At 39.7% G+C, this 13,294-nt stretch overlaps 1 protein-coding gene across 4 annotated transcripts in view; it reads left to right on the forward strand.

The window, feature by feature from the left end:
• The window catches only part of FYB2 (FYN binding protein 2), a gene marked incomplete at its 5' end in the record, with an annotated part of 126,743 nt that overhangs the window by 83,946 nt on the left and 29,503 nt on the right, over nucleotides 1-13,294 (forward strand). For all 4 annotated transcript variants that reach the window (XR_013966651.1, XM_080800485.1, XM_080800484.1 and 1 more), the window contains 5 exons: nucleotides 499-658; nucleotides 8,387-8,501; nucleotides 8,590-8,630; nucleotides 10,353-10,416; nucleotides 11,463-11,561. Coding sequence is in view for 3 of the 4 variants with exons in the window: in XM_080800485.1 (XP_080656611.1) it covers nucleotides 499-658; nucleotides 8,387-8,501; nucleotides 8,590-8,630; nucleotides 10,353-10,416; nucleotides 11,463-11,561 (479 nt within the window). The remainder of the gene's footprint in view (nucleotides 1-498; nucleotides 659-8,386; nucleotides 8,502-8,589; nucleotides 8,631-10,352; nucleotides 10,417-11,462; nucleotides 11,562-13,294) is intronic.

Genomic DNA, 13,294 nt, shown 5'->3' on the forward strand with positions numbered 1-13,294 from the left:
GAGGGAAAGGGAAAGGAAGTACAGAGGAACAGAACGGCAGGGGGCCAGAAGAAATATCAGGCAAAAGGAACACAGCATCCCTTGGTGGTCAAGAGCACAGGGCTCAAATTCTGCCTTAGTAGACCACTGGCTAGGAGACCAGAGGGTTTGGAGACCTGTTATTTAACCTTTCAAAACTCTTTATCATGTGGACTAGTGATATTTTCCCAGTGGGGGGTCCTGGCGATGAGGTGAGATAAGATATTTGAAGAACCTTCTCTGTTACATGCTGTGGCCTCCTGTGGGGCTGCCTCCCCTGGGCATTCCATGGCCATTCAGAGGTGAGCCAAAGACTTGGTGTGCATCCTTGTGAAACTTTGTCTAGGGGGACTGCATTCAGTACCACAATAAATCCTTGCTATCTGTGAAGCATGAATGACGGAAGAAAAGCACAAGTAAGTGGGAAATGGAGCAGGTAAGTCAGAGCTCTATAGCACTCTCCCTATTGCATGTATTTAGGGGGCCATGCGTGGAGGGATGCTGGGAAGAAAGCAGGTGATGAAAGTCCTCGGAGGCCGCAGGAGCATGCTGCCCAGGAAGCAGGGCCCTGTGAGCGATGCCACCCAGACAAAGGTTTGCCTCCAAGACCCGAAGCTGGCCAGGCACTCCCTAGGCCACTGTAAGTTGCCTTTCTTCCTGGTTCTGTTCACCGTCATCACATGATTTACAAGTTGTGGGTGTCTAAGATGTTACTTTCTTTTATAAATATTTATTGAACATTTATTATGTGCTAGGAAACTTACCCTCATGGGGCAGTTGTGCAGTCATGGAAAGAGCACTGGATTTAGAAGTAGAAGACCAGAGAGGAATAGGTATTGGGTACACAAAGAAAAGAGATATCCACTCCAGCCCAATAAACCATGGCAGACCACTGACATTTCGTGTGTTACAAACCAGTTATAAGAAGAATAAACATGCAGTGATCATAAGATGAACTCCAGGTCCCTTAAAATATGCTTCTGGGCTAAATGGCCACATCCTTGCCTCACAGGTCCTTCCCTGTATACTCTGCTGTATTCTGCATATCCTGTTTTAAGTGTTTATATGTCCCTGTTATTTCGCCTGATCTCTGTCTGGAATTCTCTACCTGCTGATGTCCTAGGCATCCTTTAAGTTCTATCTCAGAAGACACTTCTTCTGAGGTCTCCCTTACCTCTGTCCATCCTCCTCTTCCCTGCTCCCCAGGGACCACAATTCCCCACTCTTTCTGTTTCTGTGGCACTAAAACAGCAACCAAGTGACCGCATCTCCATATTAGGCTTTACAGTTAAGCATTTCTGGGACCAAGGCCCCCTATATACTAAGCCCATCATCTTAGGAAACTTACAGGGTTTCATGTACAAATGGGGTTGATATTATTTTCCAGGGCTATTTGTCAATGTTTGTAAAGTGTATATTTCATGTGATCACTAACTGTTAGTTATTTATTTATTTAGTTATTTATTTCCTTCTCTAAAAATAAATAACTGTTAGTTATTTATTTATTTAGTTATTTATTTCCTTCTCTAAAAAAAGTATAGCATACCTTACATTATAATACATGGGGTATGTGTTTGTCTCCCATGGTACATGGTGGGCACCATGTGATCAGAGACCATTTGGTATTTTTCTCTGTATTTCTGCAACCTGGCCCAGTGTCTGGCACACTGGAGATCCCCCAATGAAACTTAGTTAAAGAAAGAAGTAAAAGAATAAATCCAACTTCAGTGAAACTACGGTAGATTTGACAACATGAATTATTCTCTTGACTAAGAAAAGTAAAGAATAAATTTTTGGAAAATGTATTAAAGCATCACAGAACAGATGTAAAAAGAAAGCATCCATATACTCACAGGAACCAGGAACCCTGGAAGGTGAGTGCCAGAGCTACTCTTGCCCTAGGGGTTTTTACTGAGATCTGAATCTCTTGAGCTCCTGTTTTGACTGTGTGATATGCAGAGGACAGGAGCTATATCCCAGGGTCTGCCCCAAGTGAGTTTATAATTGGGAACTCCTGTATGAAGTCAGGACCTCACAGGATTATGTCTACAGAGAATGAATAAGACTGTGCCTATAGTAAAAAATACTATATTGTGTACTTATAAATTCGTTACAAAAAGATTTCAAGTGTTCTGAACACAATACAAATTTCTTCAAAAATAAATGGAAAAGGGAGAAAAAGACATTTTGATACTAATGACACATGAGAAAGCACAAAAGTGGCATAAAATAAAAAACCATGCCTTAAATTGAGAAGTAGGTAGACTTAATCTGGAATACAGGGAAACAAACAAACAAACAAACCAGAAGTGAGAAGAAGACCAGCTGAAGTGAACTGAAGAGTTACAGGAGAGCCTTGAATATGGGGCTGAAAGCTATTTTCATGCAATTATTTACTGTCCATGAGGAGTCACTATAGATTTAAAGATTATACCATGAGGAAAATAGTCCAAAAAGGATTATTCTGAGTAATCTGTACATGCTGCTAAAGCACAATGGGAGTTGCTGAGTTCATTAATAGTTCTTTGCAGTACTTGTTTGAGTAGCACAAAATGTTTAGTCAAGGAGAATGGGCATAAAATCAGAAAGTTTTGAGAAGAAAAAAATACAATAGAGTGTCTTTCTATACTTCTTCTATGCAAATAGGCCTCTTGGAAAAATGAATGAAATAAAAGTATCACTTCTGGTTGAAAAAAATTAACACAACATAAACCCTTGTAGTCAAAGGAAACTTGGTGCTAGGCGAAGAAAAAAGAATGATTACCATAAGCTGATCCTCATGTCCACCAGCAATTCAAATCCCTACCACTATGTGTGTGGTCCAAAAGAAGGCTAATGTAATCTAACATGGTATCTTGGTAGCTCTTGGTAGCACTCCCAGACAACTGGTAGAAGCAAAAAAAATCCTCTTTGATGGAACAAACTTCTATCCCAGGTTTAAATAATTCCACAATATATACTTCTAAAAATTAACAGTTCATAGACAAAAATTACTAAACACACAAGCAAACAAGTCACAGTGACTGAAAACCAGTGGAACAACAGACTCTAGGAGCCAACCTGCAAGATGGTACAGATATTAGAATTATTAAACACAAAGCATAGTATTTAATATATTTCAAAAATTAAAAAATATGAAGGAATAAACAGATTTGAAAAAGATAAATAATTTGATAAATTGATATAGAAAGAAGTGAATTAATTATACATCAGATTAGGCACAGGTGAAGAAATTAAGGAATGAGAAGATAAATCTAGAGAAATTATCCAAAATATATTCCACAGAGGAAACGATAGGAAAGAATGAAAGAGAGGATAAGAATCCTCAAGGATAACCCTCTTACGCTGTTGGTGGGAATGCAAGTTGGTGCAGCCACTTTGGAGAACAGTGTGGAGACTCCTCAAGAAATTAAAAATAGAGCTTCCCTATGACCCTGCAATTGCACTACTGGGTATTTACCCCAAAGATACAGATGTAGTGAAAAGAAGGGCCATCTGTACCCCAATGTTTATAGCAGCCATGGCCACAGTTGCCAAACTGTGGAAAGAACCAAGATGCCCTTCAACAGATGAATGGATAAGGAAGATGTGGTCCATATACACTGTCACTATAGAGTATTATGCCTCCATCAGAAAGGATGAATACCCAACTTTTGTAGCAACATGGACGGGACAGGAAGAGATTATGCTGAGTGAAATAAGTCAAGCAGAGAGAGTCAATTATCATATGGTTTCACTTATTTGTGGAACATAACAAATAACATGGAAGACAAGGGGAGATGGAGAGGAGAAGGGAGTTGAGGGAAATTGGAAGGGGAGGTGAACCATGAGAGACTATGGACTCTGAAAAACAACCTGAGGGTTTTGAAGGGGCAGGGAATGGGAGGTTGGGGGAACTAGATGGTGGGTATTAGGGAGGGCACGGATTGCATGGAGCACTGGGTGTGGTGCAAAAACAATGAATACTGTTACGCTGAAAAGAAATAAAAAATTTAAAAAAAAAAGAATCCTCAAGGATAAAAGGAGAAGACTTAAAATAGCACCAAATCAGAGTTCTACAAAAGGATCCTAGAAAGAGTGGAAAGGAGGAAAAAAAATAAAGAGATAATGCCTGATAATTTTTTAGAATTGTTGAAAAATATCAATTTGTACATCCAGAAGCCCTTAAGTTCTCAAGCAGCATAAATAAAAGAACTCCACACCTAGTTATACCTTAAGGAAATAGAAGGATATTGAAGAATAAGAAAATATCTTAAAATATCTTAAGAGCAGACAAAGGAAAAGGCCAGTCACCCAGAAAGAAACAAGCAGGCTGATTGCTGAGTTCTCAAAAACAAGAGTGTATAACTTGAATACAATGCTGCTGAAAGATATTGAATGTCTACCCAGATTTGTATAACTAGTGAAAATGCATGTCAGGAATAGAGGAAAAAATGTGGTATTTGCAAACAAATAAAAAGAGATTTTAATCACAAAATAAAACCTTCTGATGGAGATTCTAAAGCGTTTAGTTCAGGCAGAAAGAAGATGATCCCAGATGGAGAATTTTGGATACAAGAAAGAATAGCAAAAGTGTCAACCGAATAAAACAATAACATCAAACTGTGGAGAGGGGAAAAAATATTGAGCATTAATAGCACATACTTTGGGAAGGTAACTCAAAGCATTCTAAGGTCTTTAATTGTGAGTAACAATAGTGATTTATGCTAGCTTTAGAAGAGTAGCTAGAATATATTCATCCAAAGATACCAGAGTGAAAAGCAAGGCACAGAGTGGGAGGAGTTACTTGATTTATACATATATTTGACGAAGGACTCCAATATGGAATATATAAATCTTCTATAAACATCACTGTATCCAGAAAACACAAAGTAGAAATCAGAAATAGAAATTGAGAGACATTGGGAAAAGAAGAGGTACTTCATTCAAGAAGAGATTCAAAAGGTAAATACATTATGGAGGAGCTGTTCACCTTCATTAAGTCTCTGGGAAATGCAAATGAAACCTACAATGTGATATCACTACCCGCCCACCCAAATGGCTAAAATAAAAACCACTAAAAATATCAAGTCTTTGTGAAGTTATGGAAGAACTAGAACTCTCCTACATGGCTGGGACTGTAACTGGGGTAATCGCTTTGGAAAACTGTCTGGCAGTATCTATTAAAGCCCAGCATATGCATATCCTATGACTAGCAACCCCATGCCTATTCTTATACCCAATAGAAATGCATACTTCAATTTACCAAGACATATACAAGATGTTCACAGCAGAACTTTTTATAATAACCTCAAACTGGAAACCATCCACATGTCCATCTAAAGTAGAAAGGATAAATGTAGCATGTTCACACAATGGAATCGTTACGGGAATGAACAAATTACAGCCATACGCAACAGCACGGATGAATGTCACATAGTTTTGAAGAGAAGTAGGCAACACCAAGAGAACATTCTGAATCATTCTATTAACATGAAGTTCAGAAATGAGCAGAACTGACCTCTGATATTGGGCGGTACAATGGTGGCTCCCCTTGTGGGAGGGAACAAGGACTAGAACAGAGCATGGGAAGGGCTCAGGGGCACTGGCAGTGTTAGGTTTTTAGATGAATATGTTAGATTTGGGAAAATCCATTGAGCTTGACCCTTAAGATTTGTGCTTTTTCCTGTATGTTACCATTAAAATTTGAAACACAGTAAGATACTGGGCTCTCTGCTCAGCAGGGAGCCTGCTTCCCTTCCTCTCTCTCTGCCTGCCTCTCTGCCTTCCTGTGATCTCTGTCAAATAAAATAAAATAAAATAAAATAAAATAAAATAAAATAAAACAAAACATACTAGGATAACTATTAAAAGATAGCACATATTCCTTCCAAACAAACAGAAAACAAAGAAGAAAGAGGAAGATGAGGGGGAAAAATAGAACATACAAAAAGTATGTAATGAAATAGCAGGTGTAAAATTTAATATATCAGTAAACATTATTAACTCAATACATGAAACACTCTAGTTAGAAGATGGACGCATTCAAATCATCCAGTATTAAAAAATATGGGAGTGCCTTTTATGTGCCGGGCCCTGTTCTAGGTGCTGGGGTTATAACGGTAGACAAAACTGACCAATATACCTATGCTTATGAAGGTTGCACTCTGATCAGAGGAGACAGATGGTAAATATGTAAATAATGAAATACCCACTCTGTGGAATGGTATGGTAGTAAATGTTATGGAAAAATATAACATGAGGAAAGAGAATCAAGCAAGTGGAGGCAGTAGCAGTTGCAATTTTAAAGTGTTCACAGGTGACTCCAAAGATGTCAAGTAGATGAGAGCCAAGTGTGTCTAGCGTAAGAATGTTGTGGGGAGAGGGGAGAAGGCATGCAAATACCTGAGGCAGGAACCTCCCAGATGTGGGGACAGAAGAGCAGGAAGACTGTGCAGCTGGAGCAGGGTGTAGTAGGAGATGAGGTCAGAGACATGACAAGGGGCGGGCCAAATAGCTCGGGGGCTCCTGTAGACCGTCCCAAGAGCTCTGGCATTTCCTCTGACAGATTTTTAAGAATGAATGAGAGGTTTTGAGCACAAGAATAGAATGATCGGATTGTATTTAAAGAATCATCCTGGCTGAAGTCATGAAAGAAGAAGTGCGGAGGGATAAATCAGGGACCCGTTAGGAGCTCATTGCAGTAACGTGAGAGAGATGATGGGAGCCTGGAGGAACACACGTGGTAGACTTGAGATGCGTTTGGATTCAGGATAGCATTTGGAAGTAGAGAAGGGACTCAGAGATGTCTCTGTGTTTGGGACCCGAACAACTGAAAGGACAGGTTGCCACTTTTTATTGAGATGCAGTTGACTTCAGGAAAAGCAGATTTGCAGAGAGAAACTGTCAGTTTGGTTTGGAGCATAATGTGTTTAGACAACCAAATGGGAGTGGTGTGAAGGCTGATGGAGTATCTAGAATTCGTGAAAGATGTCTAAGTTAGAGATTTAAATTTGGGAGTTGTCTGTGTTTTTAAAAAGATGCCATAAACTTTTACATATGCTGCAGCCAAAAGGAAGGATTAAGAAAGAAAAAAAAAATGTCTTGAACTAGGAATGAAACACCTGGGTGTTTAGCATCTCTGCTTTGTGCTGAAGAAATTTACTGGTAACTCCTTAAGGAAAAGGAGCACTTTATGGGGTAATAAGGAGGTGACATGCTTGAGACGGTTCAGGGTCTACATGCTAACTGACTTCTAATCAGGGGATAAAACCTTGTTGCTTGGTTCATTTAATTGACACAAGGCAATTTGCTTATTGCTTATTTCTCAGATATATCCCTTCTTTCTGATTAATAGTTCATGTGTGAAAATGGTTCTGAATCAATATTCAAAATATTAACCCATGCCAATTGATAAAAGTGTGGCAGTTTTATGGTTATGACAAGTTTACAGCTCTGTGAAATAAACCAGCACCTGCAACTAGCTACTTGGGCCAACAATCCCTGTACATTTTTCAACCTGGCACACCATCTTCTGGCTAATTCCCTCACTAAGAAACAGGAAATGTTAACATGTTCAATCAACTCCTCTAAGAAATTTGAAGAAAAAAATGCCACAAAACTGGATGAGTTCATCTAGATTTAAAGAGAGAGAAGAGGCACCTGGGTGGCTCTATCAGTTGGGCATCTGACTCTCGGTTTTGACTCAAGTTCTGATCTCAGTGTCATGGGAATGAGCCCTACATCATTGGACTTTGCCCTCAGTGGGGAATCTGCTTGAGATTCTCTCTCCCTCTTCCTCTGCCCCTCCCCACAATGCATGCAGATGTGCTCTGTCTCTCTCAAATAAATAAATAACTGTAGAAAAAAGTAGAAAATCCAGGGCTGTACCCTGGAGGATCTCACTGTCTGAGGTCAGAGATTAGAGAAGAGCCATCCAAAAAATTTACTGGTGGGGAAGGGGGAGGGGGAGGGTAGCTGGGTTATGGACATTGGCAAGGGTATGTGCTATGGTGAATGCTGTGAAATGTGTAAGCCTGATGATTTACAGACCTGTACCTCTGGGGCAAATAATACATTATATGTTAATAAAAATAATTTTAAAAAATTACTGGTCACTAGGCTAGCACTCTTCATAAATACATATTCATCCTTGCCACAGTCCTGTAAGAGTTGGTGTTATTATTGTCCCAACTTCAGAGAACCATAACTGAGTCTCTGCAAGGTGAAGCGGTGTACCAAAGAAGCGTACATACCAAGATCATAACCCAGTTTCAGCGTATGAAATCTGCTTTTCCTATTCTCGCCTCCACCGCCATGGCATATGCGAATGCATTTATGGTAGCAGTTGTTGAGCTACTCTTCGGGACTTTCTCTATTTTCTTTACAGGTGGCTATGTGGAGGCCTTGGGAGTCACTACAGAAATGCCAGGTGAGGGGGCCTGTAAGCCTCACTCCAACTCAGAGGAGACATATGATGACGTTGAGTACCCCGGGAGAGCAGGGTAAGTGTGGTGAGACTAGAGATGACTGTGGCAAGACTGAAGGTAGGACACAACAGGTTAATGGTCTTTGCATTCTTTCTCCTTGCAGACCACAGTCAGACCTTTCTAACTCATTTGCTTCTGATAATGGTAAGTATAAGAAGACATTTGGAACTGTCAGTAGGAATTGCTGAGTGCTTCTGCGGCTGATTAGTGTAAGGTGTCTCTTATCTATATATACTTTCAATAATGCCAGTCGGGCGGGGCGATGATAAGCTGGGTAGGAGAAGTGGTCCAAGGTATGTGTTAACAAATGCACTTAGAATCATGAAGGTGAAGACGCTAATAATGGGGCTCTTGTGGCAATAAATCAACTTCACTGTGAAATGTCCTCCTTCCTGACTGCTTCACAGTGCAGGTCTGATTATAGGAATGTTTATTTTTTTAATTTAAATTTGGTTAGCTAATATAGAGTGTAATATTGGTTTCAGAGGTATGATTCAGTGGTTCATCACTTACATCCAACACCCAGTGCTCATTATAATAAATGCCCTCCTTAATCCCCATTACCCTTCTAGCCCCTCCCATACCCACTTCCCTCAATCAACCCTCAGTTTGTTCTCTATTATGAAGAGTCACTTATGGGTTGTTTCCCTCTCTCCTTTGTTTCTTTTCCCCTTCCCATATGTTCATCTGTTTTCTTTCTTAAATTCCAGGAACGTTGCTTACTTAACACAGAATCATGGTTTCCCAATACTTTTAAGATCAACTTTTGCATGGTCTAGAGCCTTGAGTGGTTTGCCTCTACTTGCCATTGAGCACTCTTCACACCATACTCAGTCTTCACCCTCGAGATCCATTCATGCCTTCTTCCTTTTTGCTTCTCTGACTTGCCAAGCTCCACCACAGGGTGTTCTCATGCGCTCCTCCTTCTTCCCTCCCCTGGGCCCCTTTGCCTACGTGACTCTTAATGTTTCCTCTGATCCCAACTCCTTCGTTATTGCCCCAGGGAATACTGCCCTTGTATACAGTCTCATCAGTCTCCTAGTACCTAGGCCCTCCCTCTTAGTACTTTACAGTTATAATTTTGTATGTATGGGATTCTTCCATTAATAACTATCTTCCCTCCTGGATTGTTACTTTCTTCATGCTTACTACTTTCTAGCCCTTAGCATAATGCTAGGCACATCTGAGACACACCAAAACTACCTACTGAATGTGAATGGATAAAGAAATAATAAAGGAGGGATAATCAAATGCCGCTCTGGTTGCTTTTGTCTTCCTTAGAATGTCAGAATTTTAGATGGTAAAACAACCTCAGAGATCATGAAATCCAGTACGTCATTTTAGAAAGGAATTAAGGCATGGAGAAGTTAAGTGACTCTCCTCAGCTCACTATGTGTGAGTCACATTGTAAACTTGAAAATCCTCCATTGCCGGGTAGCCTCAAAGTGTATCTATATACTTTAAGCTCATGCGTTGGGCTAGGGGACAGATTATTCAAGATGCCTTCTTTTTCTCCATTATTGCCCCAACCTTCAACACAGTGTGTGATGTTTAATAGACTCTGAATGTTCTATATGAAATATGCAAAGGACGAGAGTAGAAGGATAAAATGTGTTAATAAACCCACTTTCTTTTACTACATCAGATCAGACTTGGAATCAGGTGGAAGCAAATATGAATTTTCATTTTGTACATACTTTTATAGAGGTTTAATTATTTCTTACCATATGCTTATTAAAAACAAAAAACAAAAAACATGTGCTTGACATCATACCTAGCACCTGGTAGGTATCCAGTAATTTCTTATGAAATATGAATCTGAACTATTGTCATTATAATAAATGAAAATCATTTTTTTAATTTCAGAAGAAAATAATGAAGAAATGTATGAAGAGGTCTATAAAACAAAGAGCAACTACCCAAAAATAGAGTGAGTTTCTGTCTTTCTCAGCTTTGTAGCTAATGGTATTTCCCTGTTTGTGTAAGAAAACCAGAGTTGAAGAAACAAACCCCCTTCCTTGACCCTATCATCCTTAGGGAGGATTTGCATCAAGAGGAAAGATAAGATATTTTAATACTATATTGTGATGAATAAGAGACTTGTGATTATATATAATCATATGCTATAATTTTTAATTATATTGCTTCCTCTTTTGAGAAAATGTCCACTTCTCAAAGTACAAGGCTTTCATATAGTGTTAGGACATGAGTGAGAAAGGTGAAGTAAACATCAGTAAAACTTGCTTCAGTTCTATCATAGCAGTTCTAGGAAGAAATTAATGGTTATGACTTAACTTGTGTCTTTGCAAGTCAATAAGACTGTCTCCAGGATTTGGGCTTAATTTAATATCTAGGAATTCCATGTTATCAGGAATACTTGTTCAAATGGGCATTATTCATCAATTTTAGTTAGTGGGGGCACTTTGTGGAAAATGAGAGAGCAATGGTCAAAAGCAAGAAAGATGAGGGTTAAAGGGAAGAGTAGGGATCCATACTGGGTGGGATGCTGTGGGTGTATCATTCCCTCTCCCTACCCTTGAAAAACCCTGAGAGCATATCTGGAAGAATTTTAATACTTAACTGGGCAGTAAATATACCACCATTGTTGTGACATCATTCAATAAATTAAAGGTCAATGACGTAGATTTCAGGAGCTAGGAATTTCAAAACATATTTCCAGTATAGTTTATAAACTATGCTTCCCTAACTCATCTTCTCTAAAGGGAAGACCTTGCTTTGTATCCTCAAAATAGAGACCATTTGGGGTAGATGAAAGTTTGTACTGAAGTATAATTCCCTTCAAAGCTGGCTGGTATGTGTCATTTCATATTGGTACCTAAACAAAGAAGAAGAGCCTGGATGTTGATAAGGCATTTCCTGTCTCTTCCTGGAGTGAGGTGTGTTCTGGGATGAGCTTCTTCCATCTCCAGGACTCTCTGAAATGTCATGTTATTTATATCCTCTGATTCCTCTTAGTTTAGATGGAAAAGAAGCACTGAAAAGACTGCGGAAATTCTTCAAGAAGGAAAAGGATAGATTTAAAATGAAGAAAAACAAGTTGAAAGAAAACGTAAGGTAAAAAGTCCTTTTGACTTTTTTTTTCCAGGGGAGACCTAGCTGTGCTAACCTGGTAGTTTTATATCCTGTTCTCAGAAACAGAGCAGAGGGTATCTGAAACTAAAACCAAAGGCCCTAGTTAACACCTGCCTCCTTCTTTCCTATTTGTGAGTGAACCATACTAATAAGACAGTGACCACATCCTTTCACAAAAAAAAAAAAAAAAAAAAAAATTGATTAATAAGTGGTTGTAAACAAGGATAGAAGGAAAGTCTTAGGCAAAGTCTAGACAGTAAATTTTTCCTATCACCTTTGGCATATATTCCTGGTAGCACTAACTATTATTAATTGTATCCTTTTATGCCTTCTTAGCCCAACAAGTTCCAGTGGTTTTCTTTTCTTTTTTTTTTTTTTAAAGATTTTATTTATTTATTTGTCAGAGAGAGAGAGAAGGAGAGAGAGAGAGAGAGAGAGAGAGAGAGTGAGCACAGGCAGACAGAGGCAGAGGGAGAAGCGGCTCCCTGCGGAGCAAGGAGCCGATGTGGGACTCGATCGCAGGATGCTGGGATCATGACCTGAGCCGAAGGCAGCCGCTTAACCAACTGAGCCACCCAGGCATCCCTTCCAGTGGTTTTCATTGTCTACACTTTGTATTCTAATTGGCCTCTCTGGAGTGAGGCAGTGTGTATAGAGGGGAGATGAACTTTCCAGCCAAGTGGTTCATGTATCTCAAGGTCTTAGACCTGGAGAGGACCCTCCCAGATCTCCCCAGCTAATTACCAACATTTGAGAAGGCTGCAGATTTACTAGCAGTAGAGATGGGAAGCCTGAATTCTGGGTTCTAGTTTCAGCTCTGCCATTTTTCATTGTGCAGTCAGGGGCAAATCATGATCCAGCCCACATTTCCTCTTGCATACAAGGGAGACTCAGAGGTACTTCTCTAATATGTAGAAATGGATAGATCTGTTTTATGAGGCAGGGGATGATAAAATAATTTCCCCAGTGTCATCAGGCATACTGGCATGGGACTGTTACTCTACCCTGAAGTTCTTGTCAATTATAAAACCTCAAAGTTACATGATTTTAAGTCCAACTGTCTGCTGGATCTAGATCTACCAAGAGAGCCAAAAGAACATGAGGTTCATAAATTATAGTCCTGACCATGGAAATAGAGCTGCAGTGGTCAATAAGAACTATGCACAAAGGCATTCTCTGGGCCTAACAGGTTAGATGCTTCTGACAAAAAATTATGATGTCTGTGGTCCCTTAGAAATTTGATCCAAGTGAGGAGCACCTGGATGGTGTAGTCAGTTAAGTGTCCGGCTCTTGGTATCAGCTCAGATCATGATCTTGGGGTCATGGAATCAAGGCCCACATTGGGTTCTGCACTTACCATGGAGTCTGCATGGAGTCCCCCAAAGGGACTCTCTCTCCCTCTGCCTCCACCCACTCACACTCTCTCTGAAATAAATAAATAAATCTTTAAAAAATTGATCTAGGTGAGAATGCTAATATTTTTAAATGCAAATCTGATTTCCTTTTTCTTAGAACTATTCAGTGAATCCTTAAAACCTTAGGACAAATATCCAGTACCTTCCCATGGCAAGTAAATACTTTTTGGCAGCTCCCTTCTTATCTGTGCAGTTTTATCTCTCACTCAGATTTCCACGCTCTACCTGCCATCATATTGTATGCCTCTTGCCTTCCACCAGGACATTCCTTTGGTCTTAAATGCACCTGCCCTCCTCCAA

The sequence above is a fragment of the Martes martes genome (genome assembly GCF_963455335.1).
Source record: "Martes martes genome assembly, chromosome: 4".
NCBI lineage: Eukaryota > Metazoa > Chordata > Mammalia > Carnivora > Mustelidae > Martes > Martes martes.